General features: G+C 43.1%; 2 protein-coding genes and 1 long non-coding RNA gene across 6 annotated transcripts in view; 1 reads left to right on the top strand and 2 right to left on the bottom strand.

The window, feature by feature from the left end:
• FEZ2 (fasciculation and elongation protein zeta 2) overlaps positions 1–352 on the bottom strand; it is a 44,395-nt gene extending 44,043 nt beyond the window's left edge. The window contains exon 1 of the mRNA XM_039532913.1: positions 334–352. The gene's annotated coding sequence lies outside the window, so the exon portion shown is untranslated. The remainder of the gene's footprint in view (positions 1–333) is intronic.
• On the top strand, positions 170–18,231 carry LOC120402338. Its single transcript, XR_005597151.1, has 2 exons — positions 170–298; positions 18,010–18,231. It is a non-coding gene; the product is annotated as an uncharacterized LOC120402338 (long non-coding RNA).
• The window catches only part of CRIM1 (cysteine rich transmembrane BMP regulator 1), a 315,765-nt gene continuing 308,363 nt past the window's right edge, over positions 11,326–18,727 (bottom strand). For all 4 annotated transcript variants that reach the window (XM_039532907.1, XM_039532908.1, XM_039532909.1 and 1 more), the window contains one exon: positions 11,326–14,066. In XM_039532907.1, coding sequence (XP_039388841.1) covers positions 13,890–14,066 — 177 coding nt within the window. In that variant the 3' untranslated portion in view covers positions 11,326–13,889. The remainder of the gene's footprint in view (positions 14,067–18,727) is intronic.

Genomic DNA, 18,727 nt, shown 5'->3' on the forward strand with positions numbered 1-18,727 from the left:
TCCCGGGGCTCCTCCCGCTGCAGCGGAGACGGGGCGGGGCCGGTCCCGGGCCGAAGGGGCCCGCTGAGGGCCTTGGCGGCCGGCCTAGGCCAGGGCCGGCGCTGGGGTCCTGGGAGCGGGGGGAGAGCGGAAAGGAGCCAGCCCCGCCCCCGTCCCCATCCCGAGTGACCGTTGGGCGAGTCCCTGAGCCCCCCGCGCCGCGTGCGCGGAACCGCCCGGCTCCTGCCCTGGCGGGCGGCGCGGAGCAGAGCGCGAGGCGCTCGCAGCCCCGGGGCCGTGACCGAGCTGCGGCAGGCAGGTAACCCCAGCAGCCCTGCGCCGCGAGCCTCCTACCCCGGGGACGTGACCCCGGCCCCAGCCTCCGCCTCCTCTAGGCGGCGCCCGCTTCCTCTGCCACCATTCTCCCTCCGGCCGGCGCTGGGCCTGAGCAAGGTTCAGCCTCTGCGCGGACTCGGCCGCGGCGTGGGAGGTGGCGCCGGACGGGCAGAGGTCAGTGGTTCCCATCTCCAGTCAGGCCGGGGGCACTTCGGGCCGCCCCTGCTCAGTGTTTTCAGTCAGGCCTGGGATACGGGTGGGCAGGGGGCGCTGATAAGGTTTGCAGCGGACCCGCCGCTGGGAGGGGGCATAGCTCATGGGCGGGCAGGGCTAGAATTCATCCAGCGGGACAGGTTGGAGAATTGCTCAGAAATCACCAAGCTGAATTTCAGTGCAGCCCATGCACAGCGCAGCGTGATCACCGGAGCCAAAACCCTGAGATCACCAGTGGAATACAAGGGAGGAAAACGTCAAAAACAAACTCCCCTGTGAAACTGCAGAACTGGAATTAATTTGCGAACTGGACACCACCAAATTAGGCCTGAATAAAGACTGGGAGTGGATGAGTCATCATAAAACCTAATTTTACTGTACTAATTTTCCCCCACTATTACTCACACCTTCTTGTCAACTGTTTGAAATGGGCCACCCTCGTTACCGCTATAAAAGTGATTTTTCCTCCCTTGGTATTCTACTGATAATTAAGTTGTCTGGTTAGACTGACCCACCCACCCCCACCTGGTAAGGCAACTTGCATCTTTCCATGTACTATGTATAAATATACCTGCTACTGTATTTTCCACTCCATGTATCTGATGAAGTGGGTTCTAGCCCACAAAAGCTGATGCCCAAATAAATTTGTTAGTCTCTAAGGTGCCACAAGGACTCCGCGTTGTTTTTATTTGTGAGACATGCGAGGTAATTGTCCCACTCTACTCATCACTAGTGAGGCCTGTGATGAGTCCCATATGCCCTATGTTAAGAAAGATGTGGACAAATTGGAGAGAGTCCACAGGAGAGCAACAAAGATGATAAATGGTTTAGAAAACCTGATTTATGAGGAATGGTTAAAAAAACCAGGGCATGTTTAATCTTGAGAAAAGATTGAAGGGGGACACACTAAGTCATCAGATATGTTAAGGACTTATAAAGAGAACTATGATCAATTGTTTTCTGTCTGCTGAAGGTAGGATAAGAAGCAATGGGCTTAATTTCCGCTAACTGTAAGGATAGATATGGTCTGGAATAGGTTCCAGGGGAGGTTGTGGAATCCCTATCATTGGAGGTTTTTAAGAAGTTGGACAAACAGCTGTCAGGAATGATCTAGCTTTTCCTGGTCCTGCCTCAGCACAGGGGGCCTGGACTTGATCTCTTGATGTCCTTTACAATCCTACATGATTTTTCCTCTCCAACTACTGCTCCTCTGCTGCTCTTTTGTCCCCATTGTGCCTCTCAATTCAGCAGAGACAGGTGGTCAACAACGTTGCTCTCTGGATCTGAGCAGCAGCAGCAGCATGTTCCATCCTCCAACTGACAGACATGGTGAAAGGGAAGTGAACAGGTAGAAAGGAGATGGGGGAAAGGCCAGGTGGTAGAGAATCAGAAAGACAGTGGCAAGGAAAAAATTGATGAGAGCAAGCTTGTAACAGAGAGAGAAAGGGAGGAAAGAAAACACTGCAGCTACAAATGGGAAGCCTGGTCTTGTGGCTAATGCACAGAACTGGAGAATCAGGACTCCTGGGATCTATTCCCAGCTTTGCCACTGACTCACTGTGCAAAAAATCCTGTCACATCTCTGTTCAGTTTTCTTATCTATTTTATAGGTAGGAGAAAGTACCTTAAAATCCTGGGATTGAAGTATCAGCATTAATTTATTATTAGATGGGTAGACAGGCTGAATCAAAAGGTACTTATTGCACTTCACTTCCACAGCAACGTCAGTCGAGGAGATCCTTAGTAATTGGCACCAGTATACTCCAGCTCCTGCCCTTCCAGTGTCAGCTCTTCCCATTGGGGCTGGGGTGGGGGGTGAAACCCATGCAGCACACAGGGCAATAGCACTCACATATAGTCTATTGTCTATCTCCATCCAACCCTCCTACCTTGGCATGCTGCTTTTCTGTGGTAGCAGCAATCACTTTGCATTCTATTCTGCCCATGGAACAAGCCAGTCAAGGAAGAACCCTTCCAGAAGCTTCAGCTGCAATTGTAGAGTAGGAAAAAAAGTGGGTTAGGTATCTCAATGTAAAATCCTAGTGGAGACAAGATACTGTGGTTTCTACCTCAGCGTAGTTAGTCCAGGTAAATCCCAGCTGGGGATATAGAGTGGACAATGATTACCACAGTGAGATACAAACTACTTGTGCTTTGTCTCCACTAGGATTTTACGTTGAAGTAGCTAACTTGAGATGGCTATATCAATGCAAAGACACACCTCTTTTTGCAGATATAGAGGCTTAACTTTAGGCTGTCTACTTTGGATTTACATGGCAGGAGAGAACTTATTTTAAGAGAGAACCTGCATATATAGGTCTCTTGTGCAATGGACCAGGGTACTTTCCTGTTAAATGAAACACCAGTGTTTTCAACCTATCTTTGGGCATTAGCTCTTTGTTTTTAATTTTTTCCTGGATCTCCCATGGACTAGAAAGCGCACACACATGACAAATTGGGCAGGGTGGGGGGCTCTCTGCCATCACTTCAGCTGAAAGAACCAGTGCCTAACACCTAATGGTTAAATCTATGGCCTGAACACTCCTACAGCATATGTTTTCAGATAACAGTATCCCTCAAGGTAGCACTGGTTTCATCCACCACCTATTCAAAGGCAAGTATTTAAGGATACAGGCCAAGAATAGGCAGCACTTAGTTTCATATGAAACTAAGCATTTTTTTATTTATAATACCAACACTATCTACATTATTGTGAACAAATACATTACGTTCTCAGTTCATGATCCTAGGAACTGATAAGGTCTTCAATGAAAGGCTTACAGAGGCTGATATCCTGCTACCTGTTCCTCTGCGCTTTGTGGGGGCAGCTCCTCCCTTCTACTCACAGTACTCCAGTTCTCTTTGCACAAGACACACAGGGCCCAGGGAATTACTGGTGTCAAGTCAGAATAAAATTAAATTATTCCAATAATGTCATACTGGCCAGATGAAAGAGAAAATATTCACTGCTGGTTGTTCGGCTGCTGTTAGATTGCCCAGAGCTGATTGGATTTGAAGATGCAGGCAGATGTCTCAGCTTTGAAGTAGCTGGATATGAACTGATGGAATTGCAGTAATATCTACCACTCCCTTGAACTCCCCTTCCCATAAATTGATTCTCCTGTTTTTCTTAACAGTTAAGCTTTCCTTGATCTCAGTTCTTAAATAAGACCCTCTCTGTATTTCCCTCTACTGCCCAGAACAGAATGCTTTCCGATCTGGTTCTAGGAAAGGGATTGGTGTTGAGGGGCAGTGAAGGGTCTTTGGGGATTTGACAGAGTCTCTCCAATACTCTTGTTGCCCTCTGGCTTTGAGGGTAAGTTATTGTAGACTCAGTAGTGTTAATGTCTACAGCACTGCTTCCCGCTTTGCACTTGACATGGATCTTGTTGGAGCTGACAGTTGAGAAGCCCTGCTATCCAGGAGCCACAGTGAGCAGGGTGTGCTTAGCAACATCAACTTCAAGAGTCAGGAAATTCAATTGTTATGGTCCAACACTGTCCCACTGTTCTTATGCCTTTAATGCAGCATTTTAAAATAAATTATGAAACATAATATTATATAATGCAAACTAGATTCTTTTGTATATCCTTACAGAAATTAAGGCACGAGAATATTATTTTGTACACATGGTTTAATGTTTGTCTGAATGGTATCTGCAAACAAGCCATGTTTAAAGCTATTGCAATGATTTTTTTCAAAGTACTGGACATTTATGGCTAAGAGTTTAAGACAGTCCCAACTTTGATACAGTCCCTCTGTTTGAAACACTAAATATGGGGTGGGCGGAAAGGGGACAGCCCTAGAGGAAAAAATGGAACAAAAAGATCACCTGATCAGGATGGTGACAGTGCTTGTTAACTGCTAAGGGAGGTTAGAGAAGCTACAGAAGCAGAAAGCGCAATAATAATGGGTGATTTCAACTATCCTTATATAGACGGAAAATATCACCTCAGCGCATGACAAATAAAATTTCTAGACATCAGCAGTCATGACTACTTGGAGCAGCTAGTCCTGGAATCACACAGGAAGAGGCAATTCTTGATTCAGTCAAGTGGAATACAGGAGCTGGTCCAATAAATAGCTGAGCCTCTCAGTAATAGTGATAATAGTGTAATTAAATTTAAGATCTTTGTAGAATGAATACTACCAAAAAAAACCCCCACCTCGGTAACATTTTACTTTAAAAAGAGAAACTACACAAGAATGCATGTCAGATGGAAGTTAAAGGAACTGTCACAAGAATTAAATGCCTGCAAGGAGCATGGGAGCTATTTTAAAACACCATAATAGAGGCTCAGGCCTAAATGTATAACCCAAATCAGAAAAGACACAGGACCAAAGAACGGAGCAATGGCTAAACAGCAGTGTAATGGAGGTGATTAGAAGCAAAAGGCATCCTTTAAAATTTTGAAGTCAAATTCTATTGAGGATAGTAAGAAAGTGCACACACACTGGCAGGTTAGGTGTAAAAGTATGAGGCAGGCAGGCTAAGAAAATTTGAGAAGCAACTTGCTAAAGACACAAAAACTAACAATGTTTTAAAGTACAGCAGAAGCAGGAAGCTGCCAAACAGGTAGTGGGGCCACTAGATGGCCATGGTGTTAAAGGAGCACTGAAGGAAGACCAGGCCATTGTAGAGAAGCTAAATTAATTATTTGCATTGGCCCTCATTGCAGAGGATGCAGAGGTTTTGGAACAAATTGATAAACAGTAATAAGTCACCAGGACCAGATTGTATTCACCCAAGAACTTAAATAAAAATTGCAGAATTACTAACTGTGATATGTAACCTATCATTTAAATCAGCTTCTGTACCAGATGATTGGAGGATAGCTAATATGACACCAATTTGTTTTTTAGAAGGCTCCAGAGGTGATCCTGGCAATTACAGGCTATGATAGTCTGTACCCCTATGTTCACCCTTTTTACAAGACTGATAACCCACAAGACATACTTTGTACAAAATGTATCATTTTAAAACTCATTTTACCAGGACAATAATGAGTTGTGTGTGGCAACACAATACTGTATGATGTTAGGCATATTCCAAATCTGGGGAAGCAGCCCAAACCAAGTTCTGAGAGACAAAAGGCAAACCGATGCCTCAGTCAGGCGTCAACAAAATCAAATAGACTATCACCTGGGTAAGTGGCCATTCTTTGGCATGAAGAAGGGGGTAAGTGAGAAATTTACATCTTGGCAATGGAACAGCTAGCAGTTTCCATTCAACAGACTTCTTGTGGCCTGAACCTCAACTGGAGATGATTTTCAAAGAGGAAAATGACAAAGTAGTGAGACTATAGGACACAAGTTCTCTCTCCCTTCATCTCTACTCATGGCAAAAAAATGCTTGAAAGACAAATGAAGCATCATTGGATGGGGGAAGTGATCCTGGCTGAAAGATTCAGCCAGTAAGACTGCTAGAACATATGGTGAGAGCGATCCTTTGCTTTAAGTTCACTTAGCTTGTTAAGTTAGGTGTTAGTTTGCATTTTACCTTTTATTTCTTTGTAACCAGTTCTGAATGTTATGCCTCATTACTTGTAATCACTTAAAAACTACCTGTAGTTAATAAACTTGTTTTGTTTTATCTAAACTAGTGCATGTTTGAATTGACTTGCTTAAGGAACTCAATTTCAGATAACAGGGTTTGTGCGTATCATTTTCTATTAATGAAATGACACTTTCTATAAGCTTGTATTGTCCAGAAGGAAAGAGCTGGGCAGTACAAGATACATATTTCTAGGGACAAGCCTGAGGCTGGAAATTTGCTGGTGTCATTCTGCAATATAATTCAGCAGTGGCTTGCTAAGAGCTCCCTTATACTCACCTGGGAGTAATTTACATGCTGGAGGCTATGGGTGAGCAGGCCCTGAGTGGCTGCTCTGACAGCAAAGCAGTGTATAAAACAGTCCAGGTTGGAGAATTGAGGGGACACAGCTGTTCAACAGTCCAGACTGTACCCTGGGTTATGGCACACAGGTCAGTAAGCCTAACTTCAGTACCAGAGAAATTGGTTGAAACTATCCTACAGAACAGATTATCAGACACATAGATGGACACTTTTTGTTGGGAGAAGAGTCAACACAGCTTTTGTAAAGGTAAGTCATGCCTCACCCATCAATTAAAATTATTTGAGGATGTCAACAAGAACATAGATAAGGGTGATCCAGTTGATACATACTAGTTGGATTTTCAGAAAGCATTTGACAAGGTCCTGTACCAAAGTGTCTTAAGGAAACTAATTAGTCATGGTATAATGGGAGGTCCTTTTGTAGATCAGTAACCAGTTAAAAGAAAGGAAACAGAGTAGGAATAAATGGTCAGTTTTCAAAATGGAGGGAGGTCAACAGCAGAGTCCCCCAAGGATCTGTACTGTGCTGTTCAACATATTCATTAATGAGCTGGAAAAGGGAGTGAACAGTGAAATGACAAAGTTTGCAGATGATACAAAATTATTCAAGATGTTAAGTACAAAGCCAACTGCAAAGAGTTACAGGCAGGGCCGGATTAATTCTGTGGGTCCGGGGCTATTCGATTTTTTGGGTCCCCTATATACAAGGCTTTTTCCTAATTTAAAACAAAATGATTAAAATTATGACATTGAGGCTATTAACGCTATACTAAACTTGCCTTTTAATTAACATAAAGCCATTCTGTGGTTACATTTCAGTCTTTAAACATGTAGAATATAGTTAATTCAAAATAGCCTACTTCTTAGAACAGCTGTTATATTAGTCTCTTTCTGGGAAGGAGTTTGGGTGCAGGAGGGGGCTCCAAGCTGGGGCAGAGTGTTGGGGTGCAGGAGACAGTGAGGGCTCTGGGAGGGAATTTGGTGGAGGGGATTCTGACCTGGGGCAGATGGTTGAGGTGCAGGAGAGGGTGCAAGGTGTAGGCTCCAGCCAGGAGGCACCAGGGCCGCCCAGAGGATTCAGGGGGCCTGGGGCAAAGCAATTTCGGGGGGCCCTTCCATAAAAAAATTGCAATATTATACAATACTATATTCTCGTGGGGGCCCCTGCGGGACCCAGGGCAAATTGCCCCACTTGCTCCGCACCCACGGGCAGCCCTGGGAAAAATTAAACCTTCTGCATCTTGGAACAAACCCAGTTTTGAGAAAACTTTACAAGGTATCACTGGTTCTCAGCATCAGCTAGTGCTAACAGGCACTAAAGCTCATTAAAAGGGTTGGACAAATATTTTCTGTCAAAACTTTTTCTGGATCGAAAACTAGGGGTTTTTAAAAAGCAGGGAAAAAAAATCATGGACAATGTCTGCTTTCCTTCAAAATTTGTGATTTTTTTAATTGAAAAGCTGAAATTAGTCTGCCAAAACCTGAATATGGTTTGGGGTTTCAGAAGTGTGTGACCAAATATTTGCTGCTTGCTGTGTTTGATTGTTTAAAGAAACAATTAAAAAAACTGCTTAAAAAAATCCAAAACTTTTGAACCACCGCAGCTTGTGACCAAATGCCTGAGCCCATCCAGTCAGAGATTTTTCCAGGTTTCTGCTACTCTACTGGCTTCCTTGACTCATATCTGTCTCCATAACTTTGGGTTCATTTAGGTTAGAACATAAGAACAGCCATACTGGGTCAAACCAAAGGTCCATCCAGCCCAGTATCCTGTCTGCCGACAATGGCCAATGCCAAGTGCCCCAGAGGGAGTGAACCTATCAGGTAATGATCAAGTGATCTCTCTCCTGCCATCCATCTCCACCCTCTGACAAACAGAGGCTAGGGACACCATTCCTTACCCATCCTGGCTAATAGCCGTTAATGGACTTAACCTCCATGCATTTATCTGTTTCCTAGAGACTGGCTCCATGGGGTCCCTCACAAACTGGAGACAGTTACTGTGGGTTTGTCTTTAGTATAGCTTATGTACATACTCCACGAACTGAGCATTTGTGCTTCCAGAATCTTGGATGAGCCTATGGTGTGAAAACTGAAATGCTCAAAATAGCACATGCATGTGAATGGACACAGGGTGCTACAATTAAATTAACCCAGGGGTTCTCAAACTGGGGGTCAGGACCCCTCAGGGGGTCACGAGATTACTGGGGGTCACGAGCTGTCAGCCTCCACCTCGAACCCCTCTTTGCCTCCAGCATTTATAATAGTGTTAAATACGGTATATAAAAAAGTGTTTTTAATTTATAAGGGGGAGATCGAACTCGAAGGTTTGCTATGTGAAAGGGGTCACCAGTAATAAAGTTTGAGAACCACTGAATTAACCCTTCGGAAACCTCAGGGAATGCAGGGGAGGGGGGTCTCCCTTGGTAGGGTTGGGAAGGATATTGCTCTTCTCATGTGATCCCTCCCCCAGTGGCTAATTTTAAATGAAGCTACCCTCCCCTGACATGAATCTCTGTATGGCACTGAAATTAAATATAGACTATAATTTGGCATTTGAGAAGTGAAAGGGATGGTAGCCCTAATGGAAACGCTAACAGCTTGGCTCTTCTGCAAGCCTCAGACTGCTGAATGAGCTTTAGGGTAGGGAAGGCTATGCCTCCCAAACAGCCTGGCCCTGCTCCCTATCTGACCCCCACCCACTTCCCGCCCCCACTCAGAATCCCCGACCCATCCTGCTCCTTGTCCCCTCATCGTCCCCCAGAGACCCCACCCCTGCTCCCTTTCCCCTGACTGCCCTGACCCCTATCCACCCCCCTGCTGAGTTCTGACAGACCCCCGGAACGCCCACGATCCAACCCCCATTCCCTGTCCCCTGACCGCCCCTCCCAACCTGTGCCCCCTCCCTGTCCCCGGGACTCCCTGCCACAGGTGGCTCCCAGCCAGTGGCACAGCAGGGCTTGGGCAGGCTGCCTTCTTTCCTGCCATAGCCCCATGCTGCTCCCGGAAGTGGCTGGCTGCTGGCACATCTGTGTGCCGCTTGGGGAGGGGGAGAGCGTGTCCCCGTGCATTGCCCATGCCCGCAAGCGCCATCCCCACAGCTCCGATTGGCCAGTTCCTGGCCAATGGGAGCCGCCTTCCCCCCTAAAAGGGGCCTCAGACATGCCAGCAGCCAGTGACATGGGGCCTCAGCATGCAGGTAGCCTGCCTGAGCCCTGTTGTGATGGTCCCCCCTTAGCCTGGGGCACTGGATTGCAGCCCCTAAAGCCCCTGCATTAATCTGGCCCTCGTTACAGAGGGATCTCACAAAATAACAGATGAAATTCAGTGTTGATAAATGCAAAATAATGCACATTAGAAAAATATAATCCCAACTATAAATGCAGAGATGACTGATACCTGCTGAGTGGGGAGGCACAATTTAATGGTCCCCCTCTCCCCTGAACAGCTTGAATCTCTCCCCCAACCCCCACCCCTCTTATCCTCAATGCCTCCTCCCTGCAACTCCCAGCTGTTTGCTGCTCCCTTTCCCTGTGGCCACAGCTTGCAACTCACCAGCTCCAGGAGCTGCTGCACAGGGAGGCAGCCCAGCCAGCGAACTCTGGCAGAAATCTGGGGGAGGGGGGATGCACATGACTATGCGTGCCACCCCCCCCCCGTTTCCTCTGTATATATACAAAATTAGGGGTTCTAAATTAACCATTACCACCAAGGCTAGAGATCTCAGAGTCACCATGGATACTCAGTCTCTGAAAACTTCAGCTCAATGTGCAGCAATGGTCAAAAAGGCTAACAATGTTAGGAACTATTAGGAAAGGAGTAGAAAATGTGACAGAAAATATCATGCCACTATATAAATGCATGATACGCCCACACCTTGAATAGTGTTCAGTTCTGGTTGTCCCATCTCAAAAAGGATATAGTGGAATTGGAAAAAGGTTCAGAGAAGGGCAACAAAGAGGATCAAAGGTATTGAATGGTTTCCATACAAGGAGAGACTAAAAAGGTTAGTACTGTTTATCTTAGAAATTGACAACTAAGGAGGGATATGGTAGAGATCTATAAAATCACCAGTGGTGTGGAAAAAGTGAGTAAGGAAGTGTTATTTACCCATTCCCACAATACAAAAAATGGGGTCACCATATGTAATTAATAGTTAGCAAGTTTAATACAAACAAGCAGAAGTACTTTTTCACACTGTGCACAATTAACTTGTGAAACTCATTCCCCTGGGATGTGATGGCCAAATGTGGAACAGTTCAAATAAGAACTAGATAAGTTCATGGAGAATAGGTCCATTAATAGCTATTAGCCAAGATGGTCAGGGATGCAACCCCATGCTTGGAACAACCCTAAACCTCTAACAGACAGAGGAGCTGGACGGGGAAGATGGGAGGATCGCTTCAGTTGTCCTTTTCTGTACAAGTCTACTGAAGCTCTGGTTCTGGCCACTGGATATTGGGCTAGCTGGAACATTGGTTTGACCCAGTATAGTAATTCTTATGTTAATATGTATTAATTTAAAGTTTAAGATTTGAGACATTTCTGTCTATGAGATGAGGTGAAGTTTGATATAGTCCATAATTTTATTGCTAGAACTCCACAAACATTTTCTAATGACCCTGTGAAAATTCTTCAGTTCAAACCTCATGTGTGAGACAAAAACTGTCCCTAATTGAAAGGACTGTAGTTGACCTGTCTTGGTTCAAAACTACTTTAGAACAATGTTGGGCAAAAATAATATGCAAATTCAAATGTGAAGGAAATAAATCACCATAGAATAAATAAATTATAAACTAATGTCTCAAATATTTTATGGTAGTCATTCATATGAACATTTTTTAAAAAGTGCATCATTAGGTTTAAAATTTTTATTGTGCTGCCAAGAGCCAAATTACAAGAAACCGCCTTACAGTTAAAAAAGTAAACAAGCAATCTGCTGAACTGCAGTGCACTCCGAGTGCCACATATGCGTCTATTTTATTTTTCAGAAAATTATATCTGCATTTCTCTTACAAGAGCACAACAGGAACCAAAGTAAAAGAGTGTAATGGATACAGCACATAGGATAAATCATATCTTTAAAATAATAATAAAATAATAAACATTTTATACCATGTCCTATATCCTGCTAATATTTTCAGAATATGGCCTTGATTGTAAAACAAAAGCAAGCTTTTACAATTTCTGGATAAAGACTGCTTACTCTTATGCAAGGAATGGATGATTTGTCTTGACAGAATCTTTGTAATAACTGGACAGAAACATATCTGTTTCAATATCATATTGAGTACAAAATGCTGGGAGGACTACATTTTTTCTTGTTTTTGGAAACTGAAGTCATATATAAATAGAAAAAATGTTGACCCTTAATGAAACACCTATTTTTTTCTTTGATGCAAACAGCTAGAACACCTTTCTGATATTCTAAAACAAAAAATTGTTAATCTTCAGATTAATAAATTAGGTCATTATAATAATAAATTAGGTTTTTTTCAGTTTTAAAGTTCAGCAACCTCTGTCCAAGTATTTACAACAATACTTGAGAGTTCCTTTACAAAAAAATACATTTTCTTTTCACATTAAGCATACTGGGTATCTGTGTCTTTTATGACAAGCATTTGTAAAAGAAAAAAAGGCAATGCACAAATGGGTAATTAGTATAAAAGTGCCAAGACCTGTCTGGAAAGTTAACTTTGTATTACACAGTCAGAGTTATCAATGAGGCAAGCTACAACAAACTTCCAGCTTAATGTGGACAATATTCCAGTAGTTGTTTCAAACAATTGTTTGAATTAAAAAAAAAATCAAGGAGCTGATGGTGTTATTCTACGGAGCTGATTAGTGCTGCATGTATATTGCCATCAGTGTCTCTAGCCGATGCATTCATTAAAAGCCTTTTTAAGGCTAAGCAGGAAAAGAAAAATAAGAAACACCCTGAAATGTAGCAAGTAGCAAGAGCAACGCTTACTGCTATAATCGTGCACATACCATACACACACACACACACGCAAACACAAGCGTGTACACGCGTACATGCGCGCGCGCACACACACAAAACACTTTCAAATCAAATCAAACGGTAGGTAGAATGAGATGCTCCTTTTGTCTTTCCTAAACTCACAAGCAATTAAGCACTGCTATGGAATGCCTGTTTTATCTGTTTCTGCTCTGGGTAAAATCTCTCAGATAAAAATACATTCAACAAGAAAAAAATAGAAAATTATATATATACTGTATATATATATAGATTGATACTATATATATACTGTATATATACATATATAGTGTGTTTGTGTGTATGCACACACATTATATATATGCACATATATACACACAGACATACAAATACTTTGTTGTTTTTAGCATAATTATATTTACATAAATATTCCTATAATGCTAATGTTTAAAGAAGCATGATCTCCTTTTTTCTGAGCTTCAAAAAAGGTGCTTGAGTAATATACAATTAAAATTAAGTAGCTTCCTAGCATGGAAGTAGTTTCTAATCTGCATAACCAGTAAATAAGAACAGGAAAAACCTTAAAACAGTCTCTTTTTTACTCTTTCATTTAAGCAAGAGCTTTGTCCAACAAAAATATTTTTTCCTCCTCCTCCACTGAAACTGTCCGAACAACCAGAGATTAACAACAAAACAAAAACACAACAAACAAAAGCCCCTGGAACTGCATGGTGTTCTTGACTTTCCCTTCCTTCCTTCAATACTGCCGTCAAAAGATCCAGTGCTCATATCAGGAATTATTTAGGCCTCAGTCATTTGCTAACTCTGCCAAAATCTGGCCAATCAGCTCTGCAGAAAACAAAATTAAAACAAAAAGCAGCACAAGGTATAATTTTATACATCCTTAATAAACCCACCCTTTATATTCTGCTATAACCTTTTCCTTGCTATATCATTAACTACTGCAGCTTCTTGTCATATAGAAAAATATATGCAGCTACACCATACCTGTGACATGACAGGTTCTGTTCTAGGAGTATACTTTTGTAGCAACAGCTGGGAAAAAAAATCAGACCTCTGTTTTCTGTTTCCATGTGGGGTTAGGCTTTGCTGCAACAAATGCAGTTTCAGAGCAACAAGAAAAGCCACCATCCTGATGCTTGGCAATATTCTTTATTTGTTCTCTCCCCGAGCCAAGCTTGACCAGCTTTTCTTCTTTGAAGCTTTCTCTCATTTCATCACCCAACCCCAAATTCACCCACCCAAACAATCTCTATAGCTATGTTACAAGCAAATACATCTTAACAAGTTTTAAAACTTTGGTTCTAAGAAAACTCTTGGTCAGTTATCGCAAGGAAAAGTGGGAATGCTTGTTCTGGCACATTGCAGGAGTCAGAGCCCATCCCAGTAAGGTCTTAGACTGTACATGAAGTCACAAATCCAATACAATCCACTAAGCAAGTGCACAATTCTAGTTTTATTTTAATAGCAGACTTAGTCTCTCGCTCTCCTTCTTTCTCAAATCCTTGGCAAAGGTGCAATTCTTCAAACTGTTTGATAGAAATTATCTGCCTGTAGGTTGTTCTGTTTTTGCATGCTGTAGAATCCACTGTATCTTGAATCTGGGTCAGCAATTCTTAGCATTCTCTGAGAACTGTCCACCTGGACCATGGTACCTTTCTTGCAATCCACGTATACCAGCTGATTGTTTAGGCAAGAAGGCTGTTGGAAAAGAAAAAACAAACAAACAAACAAAAACATAAAAATCCAGTTCATACACCACTGTTGTCTTCTCTCCACAATAGGTATGGGAAATGTTTGTGACACAAAGTTCTCAAAAACAAAAATCACACTAAACTATTTTTCTTTGTTACAAAGGTTCAACTTTTGCAGTCCTTGCTAAGTCAAGATTCCCATGGTCTGAGTAAGAGCTGAGTAAGGACTGCAATATTTGGGCCACAGGTGTATAATTGCTTGGGACCAGAAGCTGGCAAATGAATCCTTTTCATTTGGAAAGATTTGGTGACAACTCTGCTACCTTTACTATTCATATTATAAAGCATTTTACAGTCTACATTTAATGAAAGCTTTATAATTTCAGGCTGGATTGTGCCTGTTAGATACAATACATCTTATAAATTGCTATGGAGCCAGGGGCGGCTCTAGACATTTCGCCGCCCCAAGCACGGCGTCATGCCGCGGGGGGCACTCTGCTGCTCGCTGGTCCCACGGCTCCGGTGGACCTCCCGCAGGCGTGCCTGCAGAGGGTCCGCAGGCATGCCTGCGGGAGGTCCACCGAAGCCGCGGGACCAGCGGACCCTCCGCAGGTATGCCGCTGAAGGCACCCCGCGGCATGCCGCCCTCCCGGCAAAGCACACCCCGCGGCATGCCGCCCCAAGTACGCGCTTGGCGTGCTGGGGCCTGGAGCCACCCCTGTATGGAGCTATGACTCTGGGGGAGCACTGGTATTCTGCTTCCCAGAATTCTGATAGGCAAAGGCAGCAGATCTGCTATTATATTACAACCCTTTACAAAGTCCAGTCTTCCTCCTACATGTCTTTTGCTCTGTGGGCAAAAGAGGGCTGCCTGCCCTCTTTGAGATGCCAGGCAGGGCCATCCTTAGGCATACACAGAATATGCAGCTGCGTAGGGCACCACAAAATTTGGGGCACCAAATTGCCCCAAATGTCACAGTGGCCTATGCAGCTGCATGCTTCATATGCAGCAGCGCCAGCAGCCAGTCCCATCTCCCAGCTGGCCCCCCTCTGGGGTGCGCCCACTGCCAGGGACAGGGATGTTCCTAGGGGTGTGCGGGGCCTGGGACAACTCTCTCTGCTCCTGCCCCGTCTCTTCCCGCCCCCATTTTCCACCCCTTCTCCCAAGCCCCCTCCCCCAGCGACAGACACGGCCCAGAGGATTAGCAGGGGGGCCTGGCACTGGCAGCAGGAGTCAGGCCTACCCCCACGCTCACCAGCATTTGCAGGAAGCAGAGCAACCCAGCCTCAGCCTGCTCCACTTCCCGCTGCCGGTGAATGTGGTGGGGTGGGGGTGGACCCCTTTCCCCAAGCCTTTTCCCCCCAAGTGACACGGCTGGGGCCGGGTCATTCCTGCTGCCAGGGCCAGGCCCCCCCCGCTAATGCCCCCGGCTGCTCTGGGCCTATGGAGCCCCCAAAGCACACCCCCACACAGCTCCTGTCTCTGTGGCCCTGCAAATCTTGAGCGCATCCCAGACCCCTCTGCAGGAAGAGGGGAGGGGGAGCATGTGCTTGGGCTGCGTAGGGCACCATAATTGGTAGGGACAAGGCTGAGGCCACGCACTGCCAATGGATTAGGGATGGCGCAGTCACTTGAAATTTGAAAAACTACACACTAATTTGCGGTTCCTCAGTGATCAGGTGCCCAATTTGAGACAGTTAGTACTTGATTCTTCAAAAGGTGCTGAGAACCCACAGTGTCAATTATTTCATCTGAATTTGAGAGAGACTAGGTGGGTGAGGGAATATCTTTTATTGAACCAACTTCTGTTGGTAAGAGACCAGCTTTCGTGCCACATAGATCTCTTCTTGAGGTCTGGGAAAGGAATTCCCAGCATCACAGCAAAATGCAAGATGGAACAGATAATTTAGTATAAGTAGTTAGCACATATTGTAAGGACCCATTCAAGGTAGAGTGGGGTCCATTAACACCTCTGTAGTTATAGTGCAAAAAGAGGGGCTGAGGTGGTTTAGACTGTTGTAATAAGCCAGATATCCAGTGTTTCTGTTCCCTCCATGATTTTTGGTATCTAGCAGAGTACGCTACACTATAACTGCACTGCATTCATCTGGATTTGTTAGTGCTCAGCACTCCTGAAAATTAAGCCATGTTCATTCATCTCAAGTTGGGCATCCAAAAATAAAGAACATACAATCAAGCGAGTGTCTCTGCAAAATTAAAAATGACTTGTCCAACACCATATAGTAAGTCTGTGACCAAGCCAGGGACAGAATTAATCTCTCCTGGGTCCCCTCCAATGCCTTAATCACAAGACCATCCTTTCTGTACCTGCAGTCCATCCTCTCATTTATTATACGACTTCTAGCTTCTGCACTGAATGAGTCAGGGGTCCTACAGACAACTGCCTCTTTCATTACACATCCTGCCTCATTCACTGTTTAACCTGTGCACTGAATGAGGCAGGAGTCCTGTGGAAAAAAATATGTGATCATGTAATTAAACTGTAACATAATGCACACGTACACGGTGGATAGAGTTAAGGTTGCAGTCTCTCTCTCGGAGGATCCAAATCATAAAGGGATTTATTGATCAAAGATTTGTATTCTGTAATCCAGGTCTACTCATATCAAATCATCTTTTCTTTTCCAGATGTACCTCGAATAGTCCTTAAATGATTTTTGAAAATCTTTCCTAATTTATGCCCTGTTCCTGCAAAAGGATCTGCTTGAACAGACACTTGTGCCTGTGCTGAGTCCCATTAACTTTAGCAGGACTCAGTGTTGGCCTGAAGGTCCAGTCCACAGATCATTTTGTAGGATCAGGGCCATAAACATTACAGTTCTCTGTCAAGCCTCTTTTTACAACCTTTAATTTCTATATTGGAATGACAGTAAACTCACTCTTGTCCTATCACACTTAGTACTGTGCTTCTTTGGCATTAAAAAGACTTAAAAATAATAGCTCATCTACCTGATTCTCTACTCTTATATTATACAGATGGATGTAACTCATCACTACCTGGTGCTTTGTCTTTAATAAGATAAAAAGCTTGGTGGATAAATGAAGTGTAGTGGTCATAGTGCTTCTTAACTTTGGTAAGGTCTTTGATACAGTTCCGCATGACTTTCTCATAAATTAGATAAGAGAATCCTGGATTAGATGAAACGACTTAACTCATGATGTGTGGTAGAGAGAAGTGTAAGTACACAATAAATGTTTGCCAAGTCAGATAAATGTTGAAGAGATGCTACAACATTTACCAGACCTGAAAGCTATTTACAGTGGGTCTAATACTCTTAACCACACAATTGCTGTTACTCAGGAAAAATATTAGAAAAAGATGTTGTTTTACTAGTGATGATATAAGAAATGATAGTGTTTGAATCTGTGCTTAGACCACTACCAAATAAATCTACAAATAGGTTGCCACAGAAAATCAATTTGATATTTTAATGTATAAAGATAGATTTACATTAGTTGGCACTGATTTATACTAGTAATGCCAGGTCATTAACTTCCCTGTCAAGATAGATAGACTTCTTTCAATATGTAGGAATAAAATTGTTGGTAAGATTAATTTGTACAGTTCCCATTTCATCTATCAAAGGCAAAAATCTTCCCAAATGTTTATATCTTTGGGATTTTGGAATGACTTCACATAATTTGCCTTATATGAATAATTTTTTTCCCCAAAATTTGAGGTAATAAGCCTTTTTGGTTACAGTTAAATATGTCCATTTATCTATATTATTTTGGATCATTACATTTAGCTCAGGGCTTCTGTTCTGGTGGTGTGAACTGTATCCTAATAATAAGCAGTAATGTTTTTTTTTTAAAGTTATTCTGTTATAGATTTGTTTGCTTTGGATATAAAGTAAAATGTCATCACTTGTGTAGGATGAAATTTTATGGCTGACATTTCCTTCTGTTTTTGTTTTCTCTCATACAGGCTGCCAATAGTTCAAATGAGAGGCTTGTGATTTCTAGCTGAAAACACTCCATGTTTGGGAAAAAACCCATCATGTTTATTGGATTTTGCAGCGATTCAGGGCTATATGGCTGAAGTGACTAATGCACTGATGGCGAGACTTCAAAAAGAATAACAGATCAAAGGCTTGTGTCAGTCTCAGCGATCTGATTTGTTACTATTATAAAGGGCTTCCTAATTGAATTATCTCTTAGTATGATTTCTAATGTAGTTATACTGTGAGAATTATTCATCTACTTTTCTTAAGAATGAGAAGCCACAGACTCAATGTGTCCATGAAGCTAGGAAAATCCTGTCCCACACAGAATTGTAATGGGCACTGACTTATTGGAATACTAATGACCCAAAGAGACTTGGCTGCTCCAGACTGTCTATAAAGAAAGTTGTTATAAGAAATAGGAGAAATCTCAAGCACACAAATGATTGTAACCTTTCTAGATCAGAGACCTTATTTTCATTCTTGTATCATTTGAATTATATATGGAAACAATATAAATAAATGAATAAATAACAATTAAGAACGATTACTTAAGAGGAGAAGAGTGAGGGGGCAGGAAGGCTCGTGAATATGTACAATTGGACCCTGAGACATTTCCCAGTTGTTGAAACTTACTAGGAAGTATCCCCCCATCCAACAGATAGAGATACAAAAGAATTAGGGGTATCTGGAGGAAGTAAC

The sequence above is a fragment of the Mauremys reevesii genome, linkage group 3, assembly GCF_016161935.1.
Source record: "Mauremys reevesii isolate NIE-2019 linkage group 3, ASM1616193v1, whole genome shotgun sequence".
NCBI classification, from domain to species: Eukaryota; Metazoa; Chordata; order Testudines; family Geoemydidae; genus Mauremys; species Mauremys reevesii.